Source organism: Balaenoptera musculus, chromosome 8 (genome assembly GCF_009873245.2).
Source record: "Balaenoptera musculus isolate JJ_BM4_2016_0621 chromosome 8, mBalMus1.pri.v3, whole genome shotgun sequence".
NCBI classification, from domain to species: Eukaryota; Metazoa; Chordata; class Mammalia; order Artiodactyla; family Balaenopteridae; genus Balaenoptera; species Balaenoptera musculus.
The window spans coordinates 13,459,113-13,485,215 of record NC_045792.1 but is presented as its reverse complement, the minus strand read 5'-3'; the positions used below and the strand labels follow the sequence as shown (position 1 = coordinate 13,485,215).

Below are 26,103 nucleotides of genomic sequence, written 5' to 3'. Positions count from 1 at the left end.
GCCCCTAAATGTTTTGCCCCAAAGAATAAAGTATACGTAAACAAATGTGGCAAAATGTTAATATATCAGTGAATCCAGATAAGGAATAGAGTGTTCAAAATGTGTACTAGTCCAGCTTTTTTTTTTTTTTTTTTTTTTTACAGAATTGAAAAGTTTAAGCTAAAAAGTGGGTAGTTAACTTTTTCCAGAACTTGGAATCTACAATCTGATTGAAGCAGTAAAATATCTCCACAGATAGGCTAGGAGCGCTTCCTGGGTTCAGACCTCTCCCAAATCAAGATTCCATCACTTACCAACTTATTTCTCAAAGCTATTATTTATTCTGTACAAGGTTCCACTGTACATCACACATTCTTCTACTCTTGCTTACACAGTAAACAAGTGTACACCAGCCCTTTGGCTCAGGTTCACAGGTCTTCCCTGGAGAAGGGTGTCAGGCCAGTTAGACTCAGGGTGTCTTTTTCTGATGCCTCCTGGGAACACTGGAAAGTTCTGGGCTCCGAGGGGCACAAGTGGGGCCCAGCTGTGTGGGTGTGCAGAGAGCTCCAAGCACAGACCTCCGTGCCTTGGTGCTGAACAGCTTCTTTCTAGGGGACAGCACAGAGTTTTGCCCAACTACTTAGGGCAGAATCAAGCCCATGGGAAAGAACCATACAACCGAGGCAAGATGTCCCCAAACACCCAGGCTCCAGCTCCCAGGCTGGACTGTAGACCGATGCCAAGAGGAGCTGGGGGCGGCATGGGCATCCCTGAGAAACTCGGTCCAAAGGGCCTACATCAGGAGGCTCTGAGAAGGGGAGGTGGGGCAGGAAGGTCGGAGAGAAAAAGCAAGTTAAGGAGGAATAAATTAAAGGTGAGAGAAGCTCGAGGGTAAGGGGCTCGTGCTATCCTTCCAACAGCTGGGGAGTAGCCCGGGGCTGGGTTAGAGGAAGCGGGCGGGAAGAACTTGATAACACTATCAGAAGAAATCTCCTTTTACCTGCTCTCCTCTTCACCTCACTGCAATGCAAAACAAGCCAGGGGCTACGGGCACGACCCTGAGGCTCCCCAGCGGTTCTGAACATGGCACTGGGGAAAAGGGAAGAGGCTGAGGGATATTTCAGGGAGGGGCAGTTACCCCCTGGTCCCCAAATGCTATAAGGCACAATTCTTGGAGGCAACTAGATTCCATCCAAAACGTTAAAAAAACAAAAAACCTGTCAGAGCCCAGTCTACTGCGGCTGTGCTTGGGGCCTGGCCAACTCCCACCTAGCACCACTGGGGGCTGGCACGAGAAAAGCTGTATTTTGAAGAATTAAGGAAAAAAAAGAAAAATGACCAGCACAACGTCCCAGCTGTGAAGAGGTGTGAAAGAGAGCATCTCCAGTCTGAAAACTTTAGTTACGGTAAATTAAAAAAAAAAAGGTGGGCTTTTAAAAACCAAAAACAGCTTTTTTCAAAGACGTCCCCTCATCTGTCCCCCTGGAGTTAGCAGCGTTAAGAGGGCTCTTGGCTCATGGGTGTTTTTCTTGCTCCTGGACCGGTGAACAGGGTCCAGGTGAAGACGGGCGGCGATCCTCCCCAGCAGGCTCCAGAGGGCGCTGTCTTTCCGGGAGGCGGGGGCTGGAGCCTTGGCCAGTGGGCCAGTGGATGAGGATCTTTTCTCCCCACAGACGGCTGTTGTTTATCACACACAGGAAGAAACCACAAGCTTACAAATGCAAACGAGAAGCCGAGGGACACTGTGCTGGCTCGGTCTGTGTCCTGCCGATCTTCCCTGCCAGGCGGGGTTCGGGGACACCAGGCTCCCCACTCCAGACCCCGGCCAGGCTGCAGCAACTCCTGCTCGGCAGCTTCACTTTCCTTTATTTTTCGCTTATTAGTCAGGTGGGGTTTTTTTTGCCTTTTTTTGCCTTTTTAAAAAAACTTAGGGTGTAGGGCCACCACGGGGAAGGATGAGATGTAGCTCCTCATTGCTACATGCGGGAGGGCGGACTGGCCAACTCGTAGAAGAGCAAGTAGGCGTCGCTGGTGCGCACTTGGCCGGAGGACATGGGGGAGACGCTGTGGAGAGAAGACAGGTCAGCCTGGTGGCCACGGGGCCCCATGACGCGGCAGAGCGGCCGGGGGAGCGTGAGGGCCTGTCTCTGATCTACTGGACACCCGAGGCCACCCTCTTCTGGAGGGTCTTCAAATGCACAGCTACACCCCTTTTGGCCCTGACCTTTTCCGGCGAGGTACAGGTGCCTGGCAGCCGGGAGCCGCGCCCGAGGCCTGTCTCACCTGGAGTCATTGAACGCGTGCCATTCGCCTGTCACCGGGCTCCGGCAGTAGGCTGTGTAATGGCCGCCCATGGTGGTTCCGGAGTGATTGGACACAGCATACAAGTTGTAAACAGCGTGGTCTGAGGAGGAAGCACAAGGCGTCAAGCCCCCGAGGCATCCCTTGCCCCCTGGGCACCCCCTCCTGCCGCTACTCCCAGTTTCCACGTGTCACTGCTTAGCAGCGTCCCTCCACCTCTTGGCCTCCCCGCTGCATCTTAGACACTTGTGCCTTGGTTCTGCGCCTCCAGCCGAAAAATACTTACTGGTGTTTTCTGAGGCAAATTCTCTCAAGTCCAGGTCTCTTAGTGGGAAATTCACAAATGTTGTGAGCTTGCTGGTTCGTACCCTGGATTCTGAGAACCGCTTCAGATCTGATATTGGTGTGAGTCAAGGACAGACAGGGTGGCAAGAACAGAGTCAGAGAACAGGAGACAGAGCCCCTGAGGGCGACTGCGCTTCTCAGGAAGCAGAAGGGCACGCGGGAGAAGAAAAGCCGCCTGACTTTCTGAGGTTCCTACTCTGTTGGCCCTCACCTGGGCCCTTGTCATCAGTCACTCTCTAATGTCAAGTCCCTGCCCTGACGAGCTGAAGGATACGGAGCACCAAGATCTTTGGGAACCTCTGGATGGAGAACTTCTTGATACACCGCTTTCTGGCTCGGCAGCGACAGCACGTCTGAAAGACAGGATAGACAGAGCTGGGAAGGACTCACGAGAGAGGCCAACAGGTGAATCCAGGAACTCCTAGGCTGGTCCGCCCCCGAGAGGGCTCAGGGAGATGCACTCTCGCTGCCACGGAGGGTGACTTACTGGCTTTTCATCGCCATCAAGCACGTCCTCTTTGGTGAAGAGCCTCATGCAGTCCATTAACGTCACCTCAGGATAACCTCGCTGGGAGAGAGAAAAATGAAGGTCAGAGGTCGCTGACATGAAAGGGTAAGAGCGGGAGTTTCAGAAGCAGGGGGACAGGGGTGCGTACCTTAGCAATGGGCAGAGACAGGTCCCAGAAGGGATCGAAGACTGTAGAACAGTAACCACAATCCGTACACGTCAGGGAGCTCTTCAGCTGCCCGACAAAGAGGTCTGGGGAGAGACGGACATGCGATGCTTAAACACTGTGTCTCCTTTCTCACCGCTCCTGCCTCAGACCTTTGGGTGCTGGGCACTGGGTAGCAGGAGGGGTCCCCGGGAGAATGGGCTTCTCATGCTCTGCTCAGGCAAAGCACTTAGCAGGGAAGGCAGGCATTTCCCCCTGTGCCCGCACTTACCCCCGATCCGACTGTCTTCCCGTTCTAGATATTTCCTCCACATCTGGCGCCCTTTCTCATCATCACTAGGACCCAGAGAGAGGAAGATAATTGGGTCAGAGCTCAAACCATGATAAGTTTAAAGGCCTAGGGATCTAAATCCTTAATATCCAAAATTCTCCCCAAATCATTACCCCCAAAGAAGTTCGTGTAGTTCTGCCCCCAGCACTCTCCTCCTACTTACGGAAGATGGTCGAGGTTTTCGGGGTTGGACTTGGGCCTCGCTGTGACCCGGTTCACCTCATTGTGGAGCCCGTCCAGAAGGAAGCGAAGAAACTCCTGAGCGTCCTGCTGACTGAATCCGAAGAAAAGGGAGTGAGCGACACCTCTGGCCCCTAGAACCTGCTGCTGCCGCCACCCACCCCGGGGAGGTCATGTCCCCAAGGCCCTTACTTATAGCCGACGAAGCGCGGTGCGTATCTCTGGATCTGGGTCTTGAACTCGGAGGGGCTCACCACATCATTGGGGGATGAGGTCCATATGGTCTGGATTAGTTTTGCAAACTCTATTGGAAGGAGAGGGTAGAGAGGGGCGTGGAGGACAGCTGAGCCATTTTCTCTAAGAAATTCTTAAACTAGAGTCCCAACTAAAAGAAGCCAAAGAAAGAGAAATAGGAGAGGAACACATGACACACAACTACTAGTGCAGCGACAGCAGAGTGGGAAAAGCGTCCTGAGGGGGAGCAAGGCTGCGTCCGGGGCCGCGCCCCTCACCTTCCATGAGCGCTGTGTGTGCACTGCTGCTGTGGCCGAGGTCCCGCATGTAGAGCCTCTGGAGGCAGTAGTCCCTCAGCTCCCGGGTGTTGCTCAGGCACTGCAGAATGGAGTTCATGAAGCACTGCGAGAGACCACCTGCACGTCAGCCGCGGAACAAAGACCCTGGCTGGCACGTCTAGTTACTTCCCACCTAGAGCCCTCTGGTCCATCTGGCCCAGAAATGTATCCTCCCACAGCCTCAAGTGCCTCTTTTCGTAAGTAAAGCGGTGAAGTGAGGCAAGTTCCCACTGCTGGCACAGGTGATGTAACTGGTTATTTACTACAGAGGTGTACAAAAGGGAGTGGGGGAGCTGGACAGAAGTGGGTGGCAAGTGATGGCTGTCCTCGAGGAGAAGGATCCAGGAAAGTAGCTAAGCTGCCAGTTCAAAGGGCGACTCCTCTTTAGCAGGGCTTCCTGCTGGGGGCGGGGGCGAGGAAGAGCCCGGCAACTTTGTAAAACACCAGCCAGGAAGGGCAGGTACCAGCTGGCCTAGAGGGTAGGGAGTCAGCTGGAGCCAGGAGGGGACTCTGGTTAGACGGTCCCAGTTGGGATGGTAGGGAGTGGCCTCAGGAAAGAAGTGGGCTAGGAAGAACTCACCGTGTTCCCAAGGTTTCGAAGACCAGCCAGACCCTGGGTGCTCTTAGAATTCTGTAAGCAAAGAACACGCGGCATATTCAGGCTGAAGGAAGACGCCCGGCCTATGTTAGGTTTTCTCTGCAACCTTCTGCCAGTTGTAGCCACTGGCATCAAGCCGCACACATTATTCTCTCTTCAACTTCAGTCTACGTACGTTGTAGGAAAGAGGGGTGTGGAATGCCTGTCATTTTCAACACACAACAAAAATACTCTTCAAGGCTTTGCTTTCTTTTATCGACTACGTGTTTTCCCCCATCTTTATGTTACTTTTCATTCTCTGCCAGATTGGAGACTGGAGATTAGAGCCAGAGACCAGGAGCTCATATACCTGGCTCCAAGAAATTCCAGGTCCCAAATCCAGGCACTCTCTCAAGTGACCTACATTAGTATCCTGAGATGTCTGATATCTAAAGCAGCTGTCATAATGAGCACTTCAAGGAGGTCTTGAAAAGTTCAATGACAAAACATCTCAACTGAGTTTAGATCTTCAGCTGGGGAAAAACTCTAGTTGGCCTGCCATTCTGAATCGCCAGAGACAGGTGGAATTCCTTCCAGCTGAGCTCAGCTCCTGAGGGCTGATTAAAGCCTGGGAGAATCCTCCTCGCCTGGTTCAGGTTTCAACACCCTGACTGGCCACTGGCTGGGAATCCTTCTGATGGCAGGTTGCGGCCAAGCAGAGGTAAGCACCTGGCTGAAGGCGCTACTCTTGCTCTTGTCCCTATTGTGGAGGCCGGTGAGGGGGTGGGAGAGAGAACAGGTGCTCCGTTGAGGACTCTGCGCATTGTCTGTCCAGGTCTCTTGGCTGATCCTGGCCCAACCTCCAAGGAGTGAGAAAACCTTCAGGCTCAAAGGGTTAAAGCATCGGCCTACAGATGAGCCTTCCACCCTCTCTCTCAGGGAGGGGACCTGGGAGCAGGCAGCTCTGGAGCAACACTGGCTGGGGCATGCGTGGGGCCAGCTCAAGCCTGATCAGAACAGGAGCCTGAAATAACTCAGCTAAAATTACTCATGCCGTGTGCTGTCAGCAGCTCAAAGCCCATGAGGCTGTCAGCATAAGGGGGTGGGCTGGGGAGAGGCAGGCTGAAGGAGGGCTTTTCTCAGGTATTGCCTTGCTGATCCCACAAGTGGGAAGATCCCTCCTTGCCAATTATTAGGTCTAACACTAATAGGTAGGGAAGGAAATACCTAAACCAGCAGAGAGACCTGCTGTCCACCTGCAGCTAGAAAGAAAAGCCTATTGGCAGCAGGTGGGGTATAAGCACCCGCTGAAGAACAGCAGTGTATGGCCCCAAACACAGAATTTAAATCTTACCTTCGCGACAATCTAAACCCTGACGCTCCAGAGGGCCACAACAGAGATGATTCCCTGGACAAAGACCTTATCAGCATTTTGAAGTAGACATGGGGCCCAAAAAAACACTGACGTCTCCGTGTTGCCCATTCGGAATTAAACGTTCAAGTCTGCCCACGACCGAATACCTGCTCTTTATTCCCCAGAACACCCACTCTTACACCTATTTCCGGCAGTGCTTTATTAGTTCTTACCCCCTGTGCCTCAGACAACATCTGTCTAAACAGGCCACAGGAGCAAAGCATTCTACCACTGGTGACTGTCACTGTCTACCAAAGCGGGCCCTTGGCTGAGCCAGCAGTCATGCAGCACTAGTGGGGGTGGGGCAGTGGGAGACTGGAGGCATCTCTCTAATGAAGCATTCCTGTGGTGTTGACACTTTTAACTGTGACCCAACAGAGGGAAGGTCAAGAAGAACAGGTCACGATCTACGCTTACTATTCTTGAGGATCTACCCCTGCTTATGGCCTGGCGGGTGGAGAGATGGGGGAGGCTCCTTCAAGGCATCGCTGGGACCCTCTTAGTTCTGGGTTGTGCCTTTGTCTAAAATTTCCTGAGCTCAACACCACTTGCCAATTTCTAAGCACTCTGTGTAGAAGGCGGCTGGGTGACAGAAGTCAGGGGGTGGAAGTGGAGGGGAGAGCAGGGCTGTTCTTTGCCCGGCCAGATATTCTTCTGCCATGAATAGGAAATCAGGAGCTGCAGGGAAAGTCAGCAGTTTCCATTCCAGAGAGAAACAAAATATCCCAGGAGTGACCTTTCTTACGGAAAAAACAATCCTACCTCAGGGCCGACAGGGAGAGGCCAAAACTGGAGAAGTTGGGAGAGACCCTGCACAGCCAGCCTCTCACCAGGAGACAAGGAAACGACTCCAGTTGGGATGCTGGAACTCAAGTGCAAAGAGTGGAGAAAGTTCGGGTCAAGAACTTCCTTAAAATTAGCCATCAGCAAACCTAATTTGACTCAGTAGCAACCACTGTTCTAGAAGGTAGACGCCACCTGCATGGCCAGTAAACAGCATTCCCCTCCCAGGGAAGGAGCAGGGGACTCGTAAGAGCCTGCTCTATGTTAACGCGGGGGAAACATCTGGGAACACCGGCCGCAGAAGAAAGGCTGATGGAGGTTTGTGTCTTCACGCCCGAGACCCCAGGAAAGGGCTTTCCGGCTTACTTCACCTGTGCCATGAGGGTCAGCCATGAGTCCTGGCTGCAGCCGAGGAGCCTGGTGTGGCCCTGGCACGGGGCAGTGCACACACTGCCAACACGGGAGCTGGTGCTGCTACATAAGACCTGTCAAGCTCTGCCCCCTTCTCTCTTCCCCGAGGAGGCAGGGCCCAGCCTTCAGCCCCGGCATCACTCTGGGGCGGCTACGTCATTTGAGGGATCCAGTGCCCACTTAGCTGAACTGGGGAGGGCTGGGAAGGGAAGGGACGTTGACCTCTTTCCCCGTCTGCAACTCCTCTGCCCTTCACGGGGTCAAAGGACCCCTGTTACCGACCCTCTGGGAAAGGGCCTTTTGGGACTGAGTGTCGGGGAGGCGGCCCCTTTCCCACTAGCCTTTCTTGCTGGGTTTGGCCTTGGAGGAGTCACGCCCGCGGAGTCCAGCGAGCTGCCCGTTCCCTCACACACCGAGAACTAGTCAAGGTTACGCTTTCCTGCACCTGTCCTGATAGGTGCCAGGAATTAAGAGTCCAAGAGCCACCTGGTGGTGGGTCGACGAGAGGGAGGGGGAAGGGGGGTTCGGAGGACTCAGGGGCTGGGACCTTAACAAGGGGAGGGGGCCGCGAGTAAGCGTGAGATCACCCGGGGAGGGGCGTTCCTTGCCGGGAGACCCTGGGAAAGGAGGGGTGGGGTCTGGGGACCCTCCGTGCCCGGGCCCGGCGCGCGGCAGCAGGGGGCGGGAGGGAGGGCATCCCGGGGAGGAGGCGGAACCCCAGCCCTCGGCGTTGGGGGTCCCGGAAAAGGGCCCCGCGTACCTTGGCTTTGTTGAGCAGGAGCCCCACGAAGGTGGAGAGCAGCAGGGAAGGGGAGAGAGGGGAGCGCGGCCGCAGCTCCTTGGCGAGGGCGGGAAAGGGGGCTGCGGGGGGCTCCTCGGGCAGGGTCACGGTGTACGAGGTGCGCATGCTGACGGGCGGGCGGCGGGCTCGACCCCTCGCCTAACGTTGGCCAAGGGGGCGCGGGGTAGTACCGCGCGATGCCACGGCCCGGACGCCCAGGCCGGCGAGGCCGCCACAGGACACCGTCCACGGCGCCCGGCGGCAACCGCTACGGCAGGCAGAACGCGCGCTCCTCCGCCTCAACCTCCGCGGCGCACGCCACCAACCGCCCCTGCACCGGCTCTCTCTCTCTCTCTCTCTCCGGCCGACTGGCGGCCCCACCGGCGCCGCTGACCGCGCGACGTCAGCGCCGGGGCGGGACCAGGGCTCCAGCTCCGCCCCTGCTGGGCCCCGCCCCCGGGCACCAGCACGCGGACCCGAGCGAGGCTGAGCCCCCGCCAGACCCCGCGCTTCCCGCCCACCGCCTGGCTGCCCCCAGCCCCCCGGCGCCGACCGAGCCCGCGGGCCGCAGAGACCTGGCAGCCCCCGGGGGCCGGCAGGACCGGAGCGCGGAGTCCGGGACCCACCTCGGGGTTGGGACTCGAGAAACTGTCTTTGAGGCCCGCAGAGGACACGTCTCCAAGGACGAGTGTCAGCCGGGTGAGCTTCCCCCAAGGCGGCAAACGATTCCTAACTTTTTGGGGGCTGCAGATCATTTTGAGAACCCGATGAAAGCTCTGTACTCATTTTTTTCAGGGAAAAATGCACCCACGCACAAACTTTTGCACAGCATTCAGGGGGGATTCAGCATTCAGGGCTTTCTTGGAGCCCAACATCGACACAGACCGTGAGGGTCACAGGGCCCAGGTTAGGAAGGTAGATTTCCACGGCTTCGGCATTGAGCACCCCTCCTCCCTCCAGCCCTAGTTTGGCCCACTGCCAAGAGAGGCAATGCCCATATGTTTATATGGTACAGTATGTCACCGTACCTTTTGGCCCCAGGAAGGAACCGTTTCTGGCCTCTTCTACCCAGTTACCCAACTCCATCTCTCCTAGAATCTCAAATTTTGATTTGTTTTTGGGAGATGGGGAGAAAGTACCACCACGGTGGAGAAATAGGTGCTCAGCTGGTGTGGGGTGAGTGTACTCCTGTGACCCTAAGGGCAGCAGTGCTTGAAGATTTCTGAGGCTCCACCCCACTCACCTATCGGGGACCCACACAGAATCTGCCTGGAGAAAGTATCTTGTTTGGAGCTTGATGGCTATTTTTAGCCAGTATTTTTAGCATTTAAAAATACTCTGGGAGGCAGCAGTGTGTGCTGTTACTCATCTGTGGCCTCCTTCTGTTTCCCTTGGCCTGTCATCCCCACATGTACACGCACACGGCACACACGACCACAGCCACATGGGGAGTGTGTCCAGGACGCATGTATGGCTTGTACCCCAGGCCTCCCACGAAACAGCAATTTTGTGCTATTGAGAGGGGAGCACAGACGGTTGCCCCGTGTGTTCCAGCAGCGGTGGTGGGAGGAGTGCGCAGGTGGCAGGAGCTGCAGGGCGTTCTCCTGCGTGATAAGTGAGGCTTGATGTTAGGAGGGGTATCTCCACCGTCACTCTCCTTGCCGGGTGACCAAACCTGGACCCTGGACAAAATGCAACAGCCTTTTCCTCCATGCTTCCTTCTTCCTAACCACACCCTTTTGAGCCAGTCCCACACTGTCTGCAGCAAGGCTTGCATTTCATCACATCACTCCCCTGCCCTGAAACACTCGACTCTTCTATCCTGTCTGGAAACCTCAGGTAGCCCTGTCTGTGAGACTGTCATCCATAGGCCGGACGACACCACCGTCACCACCCTCACTCTTCTCTGATCCCCGCTGCCAACCAACCTGCTTAAGCACTTGCCTTCTCTCGCTTAAAAAACAAAACTGCCACCGATGAAGTACTTACTAAATGCCAGGCACTGCTAAGTGCTTTATATATATTATCCCAGCTAACTTGCATAATAACACAGTGACGTAGCAACTATTACCTCTATTTTCTAGATGAAGGACCTTAAGCCCTGAGAGGTCAAATGACTTTCCAGGACCACACAGCTGGTAAATGGCAGTGTGGGGCTTTGAACCCAGACCCGTCCTACAGCAAAACCCATGCTAGTAACAATTACCAGGAGGTTCTGGAATGCCCTTCCTGTTCTCTGCCAGTTACCAACCTGTAAATTCTGCTCAAAACTCATGTTTTCCACAAAGCCTTCTCCAATGAACTCCACCCAGCTCTAAACACCATCCCTGTATACCCTCAGTCTACTAGCATTCAGTTTCCACTGTATGAATTTGTCTTAATATGTTTATCTTTGTGTTATAAGTGTCTCTAAGACTTCTGTAAGTGGTCTGAGCTTGTGTGTTGATTGTACCATCACACTGATACCTCCTGAAGGGCAGCGTTGTGGGTTCTCTTAGTGGGTGCTTAATAAAGGTGTTGAGCTCATCATGAAAGGGGGCCAGTGCAGGCTCCGCTGGGCATCCTGGAAGTCCCATTGAGCCTCAGAGGGTGGGGCGAGTCTGGGTTTGCATGTTGAGTAAGTGAGCTGCAGGAAGCGCTATCAGGTGCTCACCCCCTGGAGCATTTGGCCTGTCTCCCCATGACGTAGGCCAGCCACCCCGGGACATCATGACATTCTGCCAGCTCTCTCCATCTTTCCTGGGATGCGGGAGGTTAGGGGCATTGCTGGGAGAGGGGAGGCCCAGCTGGGGAAAGCTCCTGCATGGGAGCCCTTTGAGAAGCCGGGGCGGAAAGAATTCACACAGGGTCCAGTCTTGTCAGGCAGGTCTGACGGCTGCAGGACACAGCCGAGGAAGAACCGTGGTCATTTCTCAACTAGCCAAGCCCCCGTGAGACCCTTTCTCCTCAGTGCCATTTCGTGAAGTGGGGTGGGTAAAGCATATAGTCTTCTGGGATCTGAATCTGGCTCTGGCTCCGTGACTTTCTGCCTCAGACACACTGAGCTGATCTCTGCAGGGCTCATTCCTGGAGCCCGAGACGGCCATTTCTCAGACCCTGTGCTTGGCCTGCCTCCCCCGTAGGTACTTTCTCACCTCAGATCCTTCCTGGCACGGATGGAGTGTTTAAATAAATTAAAGTCAGGGTTAGCTCTACGAAGGCAAGACGGCGAATACCTTGCTCCCTCAGATCTTAGTGGGCAGCTTGGTCCTGGATTTGGAAACACTGCTTAGGCCCTGCTCCTGCACGCACCTGCTGTTACCACCGCAAATGGGACAGACTGGTGGCCTGATTGACTGAACGGGTAGGGGCTCAGAGTCCTTGTTAGGAGGTTTGGCTTTCAGCCCACGATTGCCCTTGCGGAGGGAGGGCCAGCCAGCGGTACCTAGGTCTGTAGGAAGCTCCGCCTCCCTGCATCACTCAGACTCCAGGAGGCCAAGAGCTCTGTACTCCTTTGAGCCCCTGGGCAGTCTGGCCTGAACCAGCTGGATTCCAGAGGCCCACACACTTCCCTCTCTCGTTTATACCTCTGTGTGGGGCACCAGTTTTTACGTACCCATTGAGGTGAGAGGGTGCAGGGGGCCACGTGTGCAGCTCTGGGCCCTGAACATGCTGTTCATTTCTGTAGCCGATGGTCAGTGGAGCGGCTCTCCCAGGGGCAGGGAACATTTTGCCAGGCTTGGATTAACTTCGGCCTTGCTGAGCCCACCCCTGCGCCACATTAACTCATGGAGACATCCCCGAGGCGGGGTGGAGGGGGAGGCAGGGAGCACAGTGCGGGGCACTGATTGAGAAAACGAGCCTGGGTAAGGCAGCACCAAGGCCACCAGCCAGGTCATAGCCCACAGCCGATCTTCAAGGGCTGGAGACACCAGTGTCTGGCTGATTCTAACCACAGACTACAGACCGACTGCCCTTTCTTTCTCAGCAGCTAGTACTAGTCCTGGCCGTGGGACCCCTCTGGCTTAAGGGCTCCTCTGTGTGACCTTCGTATGCTGTCAGCACAGATTCAGGCCCTGAGGAAGTTCACCCTCCTCTGGGTGGCCGAGTGGGTGAGGACAAGCCCCAGGGTCTCAGGCTGCCAAGCTGGACAAATAAGACGGCAGGCATGCAGTTCAGTGTGGCTGAGTGAACAGTGAGGAGGCAGGGGACAGAGAGGAAGGTCACACCTCTCACCCAGGAGCCCTAGGGCAGCCCCTGCTGTCCTCAAGTGGTTCTCTTTGGAGTAAAACTCCTCCCTTCCCCCCACTGCTTGGCAGCAGTCAAGTCCAAAGTCCCACCCGAGAGAAAAATCACATGACCTCGGCTTATATAATCTCCCTGTCACTGAACAGCTGGAACCCGAGGCTTTGCGCGATGAGTCAGCAGCCCCAGTGGCAAATAGGACCCAGGTACTCCAGGTGCCCAGGACGTTTGCTCCTAGCAACAGGTCCCAGAACAGAGGGCACGGGTGTGGAAGAGGCCGGCTCAGGCCCTGCATCTGAGCAGCAGGTGCCCGGCCCGTGGCTTGTGCTCTGGAGGGCCCCAGGCCAACCCCGGCTCTTCTTGGGGAAAGAAGAGGGTGGCCTCCGCAGGGCTGGGCAGGGTGAGCGCAGGGCTGAGGCCAGCAGGCAAAATGCCAGGGCTGGGGAGGGAGCAGCTGGAGGGGGTGGGGAGCGGAGGAGGATTAGGATGGATTGTAGGGGTTAAAGCGCAGCCCTGGAAGGGCTCAGTGGGAACAGCTTGTCCTTCCATAGGCCCAAGGGAACAGGAGAGGTGGGGCAGAGGGGGGATGTGACCAGGCTGGGTGCTTGGGCCCCTGGCTCTCTGCAGGGCCAACTCACCTGGCCTGGCTTCCTGGCTTGGAGTCCCCACTGAGGGTAGTGAAAGGTTTTTTGTTTTGTTTTGTTTTTTTTAATCAGTTCTGAACCAACACGCCTCCCTCCTCGTCAGTCTGTCATAAGGTGGAGCCTGGGGCAGCCCTCACTGTCCTAGGCTGAGCTGCACCCTGCGTGGAGTGGCATTTAGTTGGTACTTAAGCAAGCTGGGGGTGGGGTGGGGGGGTATTCAGAATTCTTGTCCCCCTGCACCAGTTCTTCACCCGTGCTCAGCTGAGTCTGTGACAGTCCAAGTTCATGTGGGCTGTTACTATTAACAAGGGGACTGAGTCTGGTTAGAACTGTTCTAGTCCCCGGTGGGTGGCCCTGCTTGTGACCTCCCTTTACTGTACTTCCACTGTAGTTCAGGTCAGCTACTCTGAGAGCCCTGGGGCCACGGCTGCCCCAGAGGAGTCAGATTATGCTGGCTCTGCCCCAGTATGCACTTTCTTCTCACCTTTGTTCCTCCCAACGGTGGTCCCCTCTCCTACTCTAGTCAGCTGCCAAATGCGCCTTCTTTTCCATCATCTCCTTTCCCCCCTTAAGTTTAAACCGACTCTCCCATCGCATGTTACTGGTTTCAGATTCCTCCACATCCATTATGTGCTTTGAACCTCATGACATCGCTGGGAGGTGGGCAGGGCAGGCATGACCATTCCCTTTCATGGGTGAGGAAACAGCTCAGATGAGAGGTGTCCAAGGTTAAAGAGGCAAACTGTTCTTCCAGCGGTCAGAGCAGCCCATCCCAGCCTCGGATGACCTCTCCCTTCCCCATCACCTACGACACTGCAAAACACCTAGGGAGGCCTCCTACTGCAACTGTTTTGGGAACTTATCTCCCCAAGTTAGTTGTGCATATGCCTGAGGGCAGGGGCCATGGCTCACACCTCTCCTGCCTCCCGGAGCACCTGGAAGGGGGCAAGGAGGACTGACATGTATGGAGCACCTACTACATGCCAGGCCCTTTCACACGCCAACCTTTGATTCCTCACGACAATCTATGAAGTGGGAACTATGATTGCTCTCGTTTTACAGAGGAAACAGGTTCAGAAGTTCAGGAACTTCTCTGAGGTTATGCTGCTAGTAAGCCGAGCACCGTAAATGAATGAATGAGACGGTAAGATCCCCAGATGGAGATCGGAAAAGAAACTGGACCTGGTTCTAGGAAGAAGTGGTCCAGGCCACACGAACAGGGATGATCTCACGCCAGCAAGATGTAGTCAGCTCCAGAGGTGTGGTGAGGGTGGTGAGGAGAGAGAGGGTGAGGTTAAATCAAGGTCTTACACCACTGAGCCCACGAGGGGCCTTTCCCAGTTGATAGCATCTTCTCGAGCGAGAGCTCACAGTGAAACGCTAGCTCAGTTGTCGGGCTGCTGGCTACTTCCCTGTGTTGTGGGTTGCTTCTGGACGGGAGGAGGGACGTCAGGGTGACTGAGTTTGCTCCGGGTCAATCTGCCACTCCTCTGAGGTCCTCTCTCAGAATTCCCCTCACCCTGGCCCTGGGGGTGGAGGTGGGGCTGGGGTGTCCCTGTGGAAGGGGTGGAGGGCAGCAGGCTCCAGGGGGGTTTGGAATATGCCTGTGTGGGAAGGAGGAAGCCCTGCTCTCCTGGGACTGGGCCTGAGAGCGGCTCTGCAGTTTAGTCTGTGGAGGGGAGGTTTTCGGACCTCAGTGTGCTTGAAGATTACCTGAAAGTCTTGTGAAAAGGGCAGATTTCCAGGCACTCTCACTAGAGAATTTGATTCAGGGGGTCTGGTTAGGGCCCGGACCCCTGAATTGTTAAGCTGTGCAGGTGATCCTGAGGTAGGCAGTCTGCAGACCCCACTTTGAGGAACACTGAGCCCCGTAAAGAGCCCTTCTCGGGCTTCCCTGGTGGCGCAGTGGTTAAGAATCCGCCTGCCAATGCAAGGGACACGGGTTCGAGCCCTGGCCTGGGAAGATCCCACATGCCGCGGAGCAACTAAGCCCGTGCGCCACAACTACTGAGCCTGCGCTCTAGAGCCCGCAAGCCACAACTACTGAGCCCACGTGTCACAACTACTGAAGCCTGCATGCTTAGAGCCCGTGCTCCACAACAAGAGAAGCTACAACAATGAGAAGCCTGCGCACCGCAACAAAGAGTAGCCCCCGCTCACCGCAACTAAAGAAAGCCCGCGCGCAGCAACAAAGACCCAACACAGCCAAAAATAAATAAAAAAAAAAAAAAAAAAAAAAAAGAGCCCTTCTCTTTTGAGCAAAGGGAGGGCGCCCCTCAGAGGCCTCTAGCACCCAAGCCCCTCCACTGAGAGCTGCTTTCTGACTGTCCCTGAGATGAGCAACACCAGACCTGTTCAAGTGAATCACGCTCCACCACAAGCACACGTGCCCTGAGAGCATGTCTTTCTCTCCCGGGCCAGCTCTGTCGTGTGCCACTCCTCGTCCCTCCGACATAGCCAGCCCTGCCCTTTCAGGGCCTGAACGCTCTGGGAGGCACCAGCCTTTGCATCTCCCATGGCACCTCACAGACGGCCCAGCAAGGCCAAGACTCTCTAAGTAATGGTATCAGAGTTGTCCTCTCAAGACCTTTAGTTATGACAAGCTTCAAGATCCGTGCCCCAAAGCTCCACCCCTATCTTGCACCCCTGCTCCATTTTTCTGGACAAGCCCCCTATGCAGCATTTCTTGCTATGGCATAGCTATTGTTTCCAAAAGACACGTGTCCTAAGAGTAGGAGGAGGGTACATAGAGCAATGAAGGCAACACAACACCCAGTTCTCCTGCCCATATGCTTGCCTGTCCTTCTATGCACCTACTCATCCACCCAACCATCCATCCATCCACCCACCCGTCCATCCACTCACCCACTCACCAATCCATCCATCCATCCATCCATCCACATGATAAGCACGTCAGCTGAGTTCTACACTGAGCTAGGCACATGGTGAGGGATCTAGAGATCTGATTTCTTTCTCATCCTATGAGAGCTCACCATCTAATGGGTAAACTAATGACTACAGAAAAGGCAGAATTGTAGTCAGTGCCCCAAGAGAGGTGTGTTCAGGGATTAGATGTGGGTGGGGCCATGCCAGCCCTTACTCCGTCTCCAGCAGAGCCTCTTCCCTTATTCAAGCCCAGGCACTATTGGAGTAGAGAGGGATTGGATCGTCTAAAGCCCTAGACAAAATGTTCTGCACCATTTTCTCCAAAGACACGTGAGAACAACTCCTGTCCAGACACCCTATCCTGAGCCAGGCGGGGTCCATCAGAGGAGAGACCCTCTTCTCCTGATGTCTTATGTCCCAATGTTAAGCCACATCTCTGGACTGGGAGGTAAAAGCCTGAGCAGCAGGAGAGATGCAATCAGGGCCAGGGGTCCTCTCTTACCACGGGGCACACTGGTGGTCTGGGGGCCTCAGCAGTCAGTCCAGGATGGGGCAGGGCCTGCAGGGGACCCTGGCATGTTGGGTGGGAAAGTAGAGGATAAGAATCCCAGTGTACGTGAGGGTAGCTGAGCATTTCCAAGATCACTGCTGGGCCATCGTTGAGTGCACAGGTCATGAAGTGGGTTTCCCGGGGAGAGTGGGCAAGTCCCTGGGCAAGGCATCAAACCATGAGGGCACCGGACGTGCTGAGCTAACTTCCCTGGCTCCTCCCCACCTGGGCTGCAGGAGAAGCCACTGTGAGGCCTGGGAAGGAAAACCTCTGCCTTCGATCATCGGTCAAGTTGGGAGTCCTTTCCTCATCAGTGGCTGCCTCCCCAGCCCATCACCGGGTCCCTCGGGCAAACTCACCATGGTGTTTCGCCCTGGGGAGCTGGAGCAGCCGGACACAGGGGCCTGGGCCTTGCCCTTCTCCCACAGAGTGTAACGGCCACTCGGTCGGTAGGTGGGGCTGAGGACTTCAGGGACTCGTGAGTGAGGGGCCTGGGTGGGCACCTGCGGTGCGCTGCCCTTGCAACCGTAGTTCTCCAGGTAGTCGGCCAGGTACTCGGAGCGGCTGGCCGCTTGGTAGAGCCCCTGCAGGGCACACAGCTCCTTGCGCGTGCGGGCCAGCATGGGGCTGCGGCCCAGGTCTAGCCGGTAGCTATCTGAGGTCCGGAGGCTGGAGAAGTCCCGGGCCAGGTCTGATTGACTGTTCAGCTTCTTCTGGGTCAGGGTTACCCCCTGGTCGCGGGCATTGATGGGCAGGTAGCTGAGGGAGCTGGTGGTCACTCCATAAGAGAATCCACTGCCCCCGCTGAGTCCACTCCCTGAAGGCCGCTCGGTGCCCCGAGTCTGGCTCTCCGCACGCTTAACACCCCCGATGACATCGGGTCTCAGCAGGGGGCGGCCTCCGTCATAGTCCAGGATGGAGGGGGGGCCGTACGTATGGGGACGGGTGAGGAAGCTGGTGGGGGGGCCGGGCTTGAAACCAAGCTTCTCCTTCTCCAGGAAGGAGGCAGCCAGGTTGGCCCCGTAGGAGGAGGGAGTGTAGGTGCCATAGCCCGATTTGGCATAAGGGGCATCTGTGTAGCGGGCCGATTCTGTGTAGCGCTTCAGGGTGGAGGAGAGCTGGGACATCCTTCAGGGCGGCACTCAGTGGGAACTGGGAGCCTCATGGGCTGAAAGACAAGGAAAGCAGTTGTCAGAGGGCCCTGCGGGGGGTCAGGCTCCCACTGTACCTGCTCTCCATCCCCAGCTGGCCAGACCTCAACCAGGGACCACACAGTCTAATTCCACGAGAGGCTGGCCCACCGCTGAGACACACCTCTGCATGTGCGTGCGCCCACAGGCATGCAGGTCTCCACGCACCATGCACTCACACCTCGGGGAAAGCATGAGAGCTGAGCTGGCTTTCATAAACCACACGGGGCAATCAGTCTCAGCACGTCCTGGCCACTCCAACTGCTCCCCTCAAAGACCCCAGGGTGAGGCAGGGACTGCCCTACCTCTGCAGCCCTTCAAGCAACAAATAGTGTTCCAGCCCAGGTCCCATCTGCTTCCTCTCCTCAGCTTCTGCAGATACTCCCAAGATGGGGGGATGCCACCGCCCTCACCCCCTGGATTGGAAACGCTGGACGTTCCAAGAGTTAAGACTGCTCCCCTGCTTTCTGACCTATGGGACGAGCGGGAGTCTTCTGCGAATCTTACACTGTCTGAGCTGGCATGACCTGAGAGGATCACTTGGCCAGATCCTTGATGAGGAAAAGGAGGCCCATGCGGTTTGGGGGAGGTGGCGACGAGTGGCTGAGCAGGAGCCTGACCTTGGTCTCCCGACCCAATCCCAGAGTTCTTCCCTGGACATGGTCACCTGCTGCGGTGGGGGATCCTCGTGTGGTAGAGCCCACCGTCTTCACTGATCTAAGACTTCTGTTTCAAGTGGAGTCAGGGCCCTGTGGCCTCCCAGGGGTTCTCCCCTACCAGCACCCATCACAGACTGCTCATGGTGATAATGACTTGTGCAAAGGGGGCCCCCTAGAGGCTAAAATCCTGCACTGCAGGCAGCACTCCTGTCCCTACCCCAAGTCCTTGCAGCTGGGGTGGGTCCGCTGAAGGAACACAGAACCTCTGAATTGAGGAGTTTTGAGATCCCTAAAGGGTCATCCATCTTTTTTTTTTAAGTCTCATGTCATATATATTTTACCACAAGTAAAAGAAGACATTTCCACATCCATCATACAATTGAATCTTCCCAAGGTCCCAGGGAGTGGGCAGCCATGACCACACTTTACATAGAGGACACTGAAGCAGACAGAGGCGAAACAGCCTGAACCAAGTCTCACCGCAGAGACATCAGATTTGGGAATCCATCCCAGATTTCCCCACTACTGAAACAAGGGTGATTATCAGTTAGTTGCACTGCACCTATTACCTACCCTCACTGCTAAGGTCGCTTTAGTTGTTGCTACAAAAGACTTGCACATCCTCCAGATCTTACTCAGACTAAACCGTACGATGTTTGCCCAAGTTGTTTTTCAGGAACTTGGAGTCAGCTGTGTCCAGTGCATGCTCCAGCCAGTTAAGACTGGTTAGGACCATCAACCCCTTCCTGGGCATCTGAGAGTGTCCACTCGATGAAGGGGTCATCCATCTTAAGTTCTCTGTTGTACAAATGGGAAAAGCGCCGCTGACTTGCCCAAGGTCACGCACTAGCAGGCCCAGGGCTGGCGTCCATGTCTCTCAGATTTCCAGCCCTGTGCTCTTCCCACTTCACCTCGACTCAGCACCCCCATCACATTTAGGCTCATGTGGGGGCCCCCAGAGTCCCTCCATCACCGTGAACATGCAGGCTTTATCTATAATGGAGCTGGAGGGCAAAGGTGCTTGGAGGGAGGAGCAGGTAGGATCGGGCCTCTTTCCTTGAGGGTCGGCAGGGGCTCTTGGGGGGGCTCCTGGGGTGGTGAGGGTGCAGAGTCACCCAGGACTCTCAGAGGAGCGCGCTTAGGGGCCGGTTTTGACGCGCCCTGTGGCTGACTAGCTGGGCAATTTTGCCCTAGTCATTTAACCTCCCAAGCCCCAACTTCCTCACCTGCAAAATCAGTATAATAATCATCATTATGATTCCTACCTCACAGGGTTGTTGCGAGGAATAAATGAGATAATAACATGAAAGCTCTCAACAATGACAGTGGTTATTATCTCCTCCCCCAGCCCCCGCCAGGCAGCCCGGCTCCTCCCTTTGTAGGCCTGTAATAATGTCAGGGCTGGCTGTCTCCTGCCCGGCGGGCCTCTGACCGCAGCCCCGGGCACCAGGCTTCTCCCAGCAGCCCCCAGGGAGATGAGCGGGCAGTGGGCAGAATCTAGCTGTTCGGCAGCCAGTGGCTCGGGCAGCCCACGGCCTGCCCTAGGCCGCAGCCCAGCCCGTTAGGGCAGAGAGGAGCTGGTGCCAAGCCTCAAGTGCTGAGGGCCAGGCAGAGAGCTCTAGAAACTCAGTCCATGTAAGGCGTGAGATAGGTGCAGGGCTGGGAGGTGAGCAGGTGGCACCTTCCATGTAGGCCCCAGAACAGAACTTCTAGGCCCTGCCAGAGACCTCCAGCCGTTTTCAGTCTAGGCCAGCATCAGAAAGGCCTGGCTTATAAGTTATCGTTCAGCCTTTTCCCGCCTGGCCCGCAGGCCCCCTACACTTCATGTACTCTCCCTCCCCACTGTGTTCCCACCTCCTGCATGACTTTCACCCCTTTCTAGGAAAAGAGAACTGGAGGAGGGCTAGGGGAAACCACAAGCTTCCCTCCCATCTGCTTAGCTTTCTGGGGTCCAGAGAAGGAAGAGAATGAAGGTCGAGAGAGGCCAAGGGGAGAGACAGAAAGAGGCACGGGGGGGGGCGGGGGCGTGGGACCAGTCCTGCTTGATTTCACTTTGGAGAGCGCCATCAATAATTCAAAGTCAAAGAGACTCCAGCTCTCAGGAGCTGGGCTCTGGGACACCTGGCAGCCAATCAGATATGACCCCACCCCACCCCACCCCCACCAGGGCAGGAGCTCGTACCTCCTCCCCTCGGGCCTCTCTACGCCTCCCCACACTGAGGTTCCCAGGGAATTGGTATTCTGCAGGCAGTGCCCCAAACTTGCGACCTCTCCTGGCCCTGCTGACGCAGAAGTGCTGGGGCCAAACAAGGTGCAGCAGACGGGGACAGACGGCCCTGGGATGGCCCACAAGTAACACTGGGAAGGGCTGGGGTCTGGAGGTGGAGCCATACCTTCCGGTCCCCAGAATCGCAGGAGGGCTCCTAAGTCCCTCTCTCCTGTCTACTTCAATCTGGCAGGCAACTGACAGGCCTCTCCCTCCCTGCAGTCTCAGGTGGTCATGCCATCACTAACAGCCCCCTGGAAGGTGCCTCTCAGCGCTGGCAGCTGCTTTACAGTTCCCCTGTCTGGGGAGAGGGTCCCTATAGGGGCTGAGGCCTTGAGCATGCCTATCCCCTCCCCCAACCCCCAGTTTCACTCTTGAGGACAGTGCCAGCATCTTTCAGGTGAGCAGACAGCTTGGGTTGGCGCCCCTTGCGTTACCTGGCACGGCTGTCCCTGGAGGCTGCAGAAGGCACCCCGGGCAGGAGAGTGGGCCGGGGCCCTGGCTACAGCCTTGCTGCGCAAGACAGGGACAGGACGGGCACTCACATGGCCACGAGTCTCCTTGTTGCCAAAGGAACGGCCTGAACTGAATGGCCTTTTCATGGGGCAGTGGGAGGCCAGCCGATTGGCTGTGACCCCCCGTCCCCCTCCCTGCCCAGCATGGGGCCCCTGCTGCCCGACTCCTTTCACTGTTTACCCAGAGCTGGCAAGTACAGGCATGTGGTTCCAGGCAGTGCCTCCCCAGGTGCCCGCCACCTCAGACAGCAGGGGCAGCCCCGCTGCCAGCCTCCTCCTCCGTGCCATCCCACCGGGGCCCTCGGCTTTTCCCTGCTCTGCCAGGCTTCCCTCTCGCTTTGCTCAGTTTCCCTCTCTTGGGAGGTGTGGTGGCATCCCTCTTCCTGAAAGGATGAGTGAGCTAGCTGGCCACTGCCCCGCCAGCAGGTACTGAGCACCCCTGGACCAGGCATCACCCTGAGTGCTTCTCGGGCAGCCTCTCATTTCTCAGCAGCCCGAAGCCCAACACTCATACAGCCTTCCCCGCGCCCCTGGCTTACCAACATCATTTGAAGGTTTAATTTTTTTTACGTTAAATTGAAATTCAAAATATTTTCATTCAAAATTTTAAAAAAACAGACAAGAAGTTTAAATAATGAAACATTCAAATGAAGCATTTAGCATTCATATTTCTGAAGTTATTAAAGCTTAAAACTGCACTAAGACTTCTGCGTATTAACTCAATCCTCACGACTGCCCTAAGCGACAGGTGCTAGTATTATGCCCATTTGCAGATGAGGAAATTAGTGTTCGGGGAAGTGATGTGGATTTCCCCAAGGTCACACTGGGAGCAGTGGCGGAGCGGGACTGGGACCTACCTGGGCTCTGTCTGCTGACAGTGACCCTGAAGCCAACCCCCCACCTCCCTTCTCACTTCCCTGGCCTCTCCCTGAGCTGGCACAGGGTGGGGGGCCTGCAGCATGGGGTTGAGGGGGATCCAGGCATCCACTGTCTAGGCAACAGCATGGCAGGTTCAGACTCCCGCAGGAGCTGCCCTTCGAGTTTCCACTGCAGGCGAATGAAAGCGAAGCCAGGTGCAACCTGAGCCCCAGTACAATGCTGATCGGCCGAGACATGGTCCAGGAGGCCTCCATTTCACCCATGATGCCAAGCTCCTGCATGTCCCCTGGCACCAGCATATGGCCCCAGCCAGGGACCTTGGCCCAAGGCCTGGTTATGGACATGCCCCTCAGCCTCCTACCCTTGCTGCAGCTCAGCCCACCCCCTGAGGTACCCAGACTAGGTGAGTCAGGGGTTAAATGAACCCTATCTTCCTGGGGCCACCAGCCCTTTACGTCAGCCACTGTCATTTCCTGTTGCTCACGTGAAGGGCTCCCTAACCTGCCCAGCCAGGGGAGGGACTTGCTCCCCAGGAATCCCAGGCACTCCTGGCCCCCAGAGTAGGGGATGGGTGATGCCCAACATCCCAGCAGCCTTCACGGCCCCTCTCTGCCCAGATCTGCTCTCCTTTCTGGGGTGAAGGCGTGCCAGCTTCTGTGGCCTCGCCACTGCCTGGATAGAGAGCCCCTAGCTGGGCTTCAGAGGTGCGCCTCAGCCGGATTCAGTCCCTTCCCTCCTACTCAGGTGTCCGGGACAGGTGAGTGGGGAATCCCAGCCAGTTCCACTAGGTGCTTGGAAACCTCCACAGTGGTGACCTCAGAGCTTCCCAAAGCCGCTTGCTAACAACATCGGAATGAGGCAGTGAGACAGCTGACCTTGAAGGGTAAAGTGGGCTGAGAGAGGGGCCCTGTCATCTACACTTTCCAAGCCGCACGCCCAGCTGCTGGGGCACTGCCTACACACAAGCGTCAGTTCCTAGGGCGAGGAATGTCCCGGCCGAAGTAGAGGATGCAGGTGCAGTGGAAGGTCAGGGTGAGGGATATTTGTGCTCTCATAGTCCAGGAGTTCTGTTTACTCCTCTCAGGCCCACTTCCCTCCAGCCTGCCACTAGCGGCTCTGCCTCCCAGGGGCTGGCACCCACCCCACTGACCCACCAGTTTAGTGCCTAATATGCCTTGGCAGGGGGTCATCCAAGGGGCAGTGGGTCCCTCTCAGTCTCTCTAGATCCCAGTAGTTACCCAAGGGCTGAGAGGGAGTGAAGAGGTAAGATAAAGAGACTGGAGATTACAGCCAGAATCCTGCCTGGAGGAGAAGAGGTGGGTGGGCTTAGGGCAGTGTCTCTATCGGGCGCTTCTTGATTTGGGGTTGGGAGGGGGTGGGCATCTCTACACTTCCAAGAAAAGGCAAAGATATGGGCCCCCCGGGCAGTATTGGAACGCTTAGATTCTCTTTTCCAGCCACCTCCCTTCCAGGCACTCTCCTGGTACCCACCCCAGGGGAGAGCCCCAGGCTCCCTCTGTCTCCTCTAGGGCTTCATCGTTCCTCCTCCTGGCCTCTGAGCCCTTGGTCTTGTCCATAGCACCTACCAGGCCCGGTGGGGCGGCGTCTCACATGCTCCCCCAGACAGACAGGGCTCCCCCAAACAGACAGTCCAGGGCCCTCCGGACAACGGCCCTGTGAAGTTCGGACACCAGAGGGGCAGTTACTGACCTGTGTCTGGGGACACTGGACAGGATCTGGGGGCTTCTCCTTCCCCAGCAGGGCAGGGAGTGCAGGGGCCAGCCCGGAGGCAGGACTCCGACTCGGGCCGGGTAATCCGGAGCTCAGGTTACCGACTCCGATATATATAGTATCTTATCTGACCTCACGGAGATGGCTGGCTCCACTCGCTGGCATTCCAAGCCCGGGGAGAATTAAAGGGGCAGTGGCAGGCCCTCCCCTCGACGTGGCCCGGTGCCAGGCAAGGAGATCCTACGAGACTGTTTGAAAGGAGGCATTTTGAAATGGAACAGAAGGAGGATTCAAGGGGAAACAACTGGAAAGAGGGTAGAGGGAGGGGGGTGGGATTAGGCAAAGAAGGAGAAGGAGGTGTCAGTCACTGAACTGGAGAAGAGGAGGAAGCCTCAGTCCACCTCCTTTAGTTTTGAAATGGAGGAGACCTAGAGGCACACAGGTAGGGAGAGGCAGGAGGGACCCCTCTCAGTTTCCAGTCCAAACTCTTTTATAATGGACTTCTAGGCCTGGGCTCGTATTCCGGGTCTTTCCCTTTTATTGGCTCTGAGACAGTGGGCAAGTCACTTAAGCTGTCTGGACCTTATTTAGTCTGTAAAGCAAGAGCAATAATAATGCTATACCTCACAGGTGTGAGGGTTAAATAATATTTGTAAATTTCCTGGCACATAGTAAGGGTTCAATAAATGATAATTATTACTATATTGAATACTTCCACTTACTATTATAATTAGTGGTAGTATTTGTAGTAGTACCTCCCGGGTGAAGCTTGCTAGGGAGAAAAGGGCCTCCAGGCCACCCTGTGGGAGTGCTCTGTTCTAATGCCAGAGAACAGCGCCATGGTTTTCTGAGCTGGTCCATGTCCCGTAACTGGCAAGGCAAACGAGGCTTGCCCTATTCCCAGACGTCCAGTCGACCCATCAGAGAAGGGCCAGGCCCACTTGGGCTCCTTCCTCCTCCACCCAGAAAAATATAGCAAGTGCAGATTCCCCCAGGCTACCAGGAGCAAGGCTGGCTGCTCTGGTGTGTCCACTCTACCTGTAGGAGTGCTCAGGATCCCGAGCCTACGGAGCGGGGCTGGCTGGGCAGGGTCACAGGAGGAAGGTGCTGGATTCTTAACCTCTTGGGCCTTGGTGCTCTTGTCTGCTCCCAGTCTGTTTCTCGATGGCTCTCCCTGAGGACTGGGAGTACCCGGGATGGTGCCTCCACCCTGTCTCAGCAGAGGCTACTGACTCAGCTCAGGTCATGATGATGCACTTCAGAGGACGCCCTCGTACCCGGCCCTCATTCTAGTCCTCATTCCGACTCCAGTTTGGCGTCATTTACAGCATCAGAGGAGTGGTGGCTGCTCCAACCCCAGCCCAACCAGCTCTCCTTTCCTCCACTTTATGCGTCCCCGACTTGGGGACCTTCTCATGCCTGTGCCTGGGGAGGTGAGCATCAGCAGGATCCAGCTCAGGCCCATTCGAAGCGCAGCCAGATCAGGAGGTGGATGTTCACACCTTAGCTAGAATGGGTTGGCCAGAGCTTCCTTAGACTGTTAAGTATAAGTTACTTGCCTTGGAGCACCGCGTGCCTGCTGCTGGTTTGGGATTGGTGAGAATTTCAAAGATGCCTCTTTCTGGTTTGGGATTGGTGGAAAATCTCCTCTTCCACTTGACTGCTACCCTCCCTCCACCCCACCCTCTTTGGCAAACTGACCAGAGACAGCCCCCAGGAGCTTTGAGAGGAGGGAGTAAATGAGCTGCCACCCACACGTGGGGAGGGGGTTGTCAGGGTCCAGGCGTCACTCTCAGCCACATCCCACACAGGGCTCAGAGACCCGGTCCTGCCCAAGCACCGTTTCCTTGGAACACACGGATCAGCACACAGATGGCTCTTCCCGGTACCCTAGGCTGTCAGCTGGCAGGCCCCGCCCCCATACAACTGGTACCCACTGCTGGAGATCCTCAGCGCAGCTGGCGCTCGCCCTACATTTCTAGTGCCCATTCTGCCCAGGCTGTCGTTGACACCTCACTTTCTGAGCCTCGAAGGGCACTGCCCTCCGCATCCCCCCTCCTCAGTCTCAGACAGGTGGCACGTACCTGCCTCTTCTCCGAAGACGGACGAGTCGAGCCGGGCACAAGCATGGAGCTGCGGGTGAGTCCCGGCTGGTACCGGAGCAGCGCAGTGAGAGGCAGCTGACGCAGGGGGCTCCCTGGCCTCGGCTCC

The 26,103-nt window shown here is 56.2% G+C and overlaps 1 protein-coding gene across 5 annotated transcripts; it reads right to left on the bottom strand.

Moving 5' to 3' along the window:
- Positions 1 to 297: 297 nt before the first annotated feature.
- Positions 298 to 26,071, bottom strand: USP2 (ubiquitin specific peptidase 2). Of its 5 annotated transcripts, XM_036860083.1 has the most exons (14): positions 23,872 to 23,961; positions 19,075 to 19,299; positions 17,012 to 17,820; positions 4,963 to 5,013; positions 4,323 to 4,446; positions 4,003 to 4,114; positions 3,794 to 3,904; positions 3,571 to 3,635; positions 3,282 to 3,385; positions 3,113 to 3,193; positions 2,900 to 2,978; positions 2,567 to 2,674; positions 2,263 to 2,383; positions 298 to 2,043 (listed from the first exon to the last, which is right to left on the bottom strand). In XM_036860083.1, exons 3-14 carry the CDS (start codon positions 17,777 to 17,779, stop codon positions 1,956 to 1,958), a joined length of 1,812 nt encoding a protein of 603 aa, XP_036715978.1. In that variant the 5' UTR covers positions 17,780 to 17,820; positions 19,075 to 19,299; positions 23,872 to 23,961; the 3' UTR covers positions 298 to 1,955. The 5 variants fall into 5 exon arrangements, with proteins under 5 accessions (XP_036715978.1, XP_036715980.1, XP_036715977.1 ...); XM_036860085.1 differs by lacking the exons at positions 19,075 to 19,299; positions 23,872 to 23,961 and adding an exon at positions 25,977 to 26,071; XM_036860082.1 differs by lacking the exon at positions 19,075 to 19,299.
- Positions 26,072 to 26,103: the final 32 nt, after the last annotated feature.

What these genes read in the sequence shown, in the direction of transcription:
- USP2 (XM_036860085.1), bottom strand. Translation starts at nt 17,779, where the DNA reads ATGTCCCAGCTCTCCTCCACCCTGAAGCGCTACACAGAATCGGCCCGC. An exon ending in TTGATGGCGATGAAAAGCCA is followed by an intron (nt 2,979 to 3,112) that starts GTAAGTCACCCT and finishes CCTGTCTTTCAG; the next exon opens with ACGTGCTGTCGCTGCCGAGC. An exon ending in ATTTGCCTCAGAAAACACCA is followed by an intron (nt 2,384 to 2,566) that starts GTAAGTATTTTT and finishes CTTCCTCCTCAG; the next exon opens with ACCACGCTGTTTACAACTTG.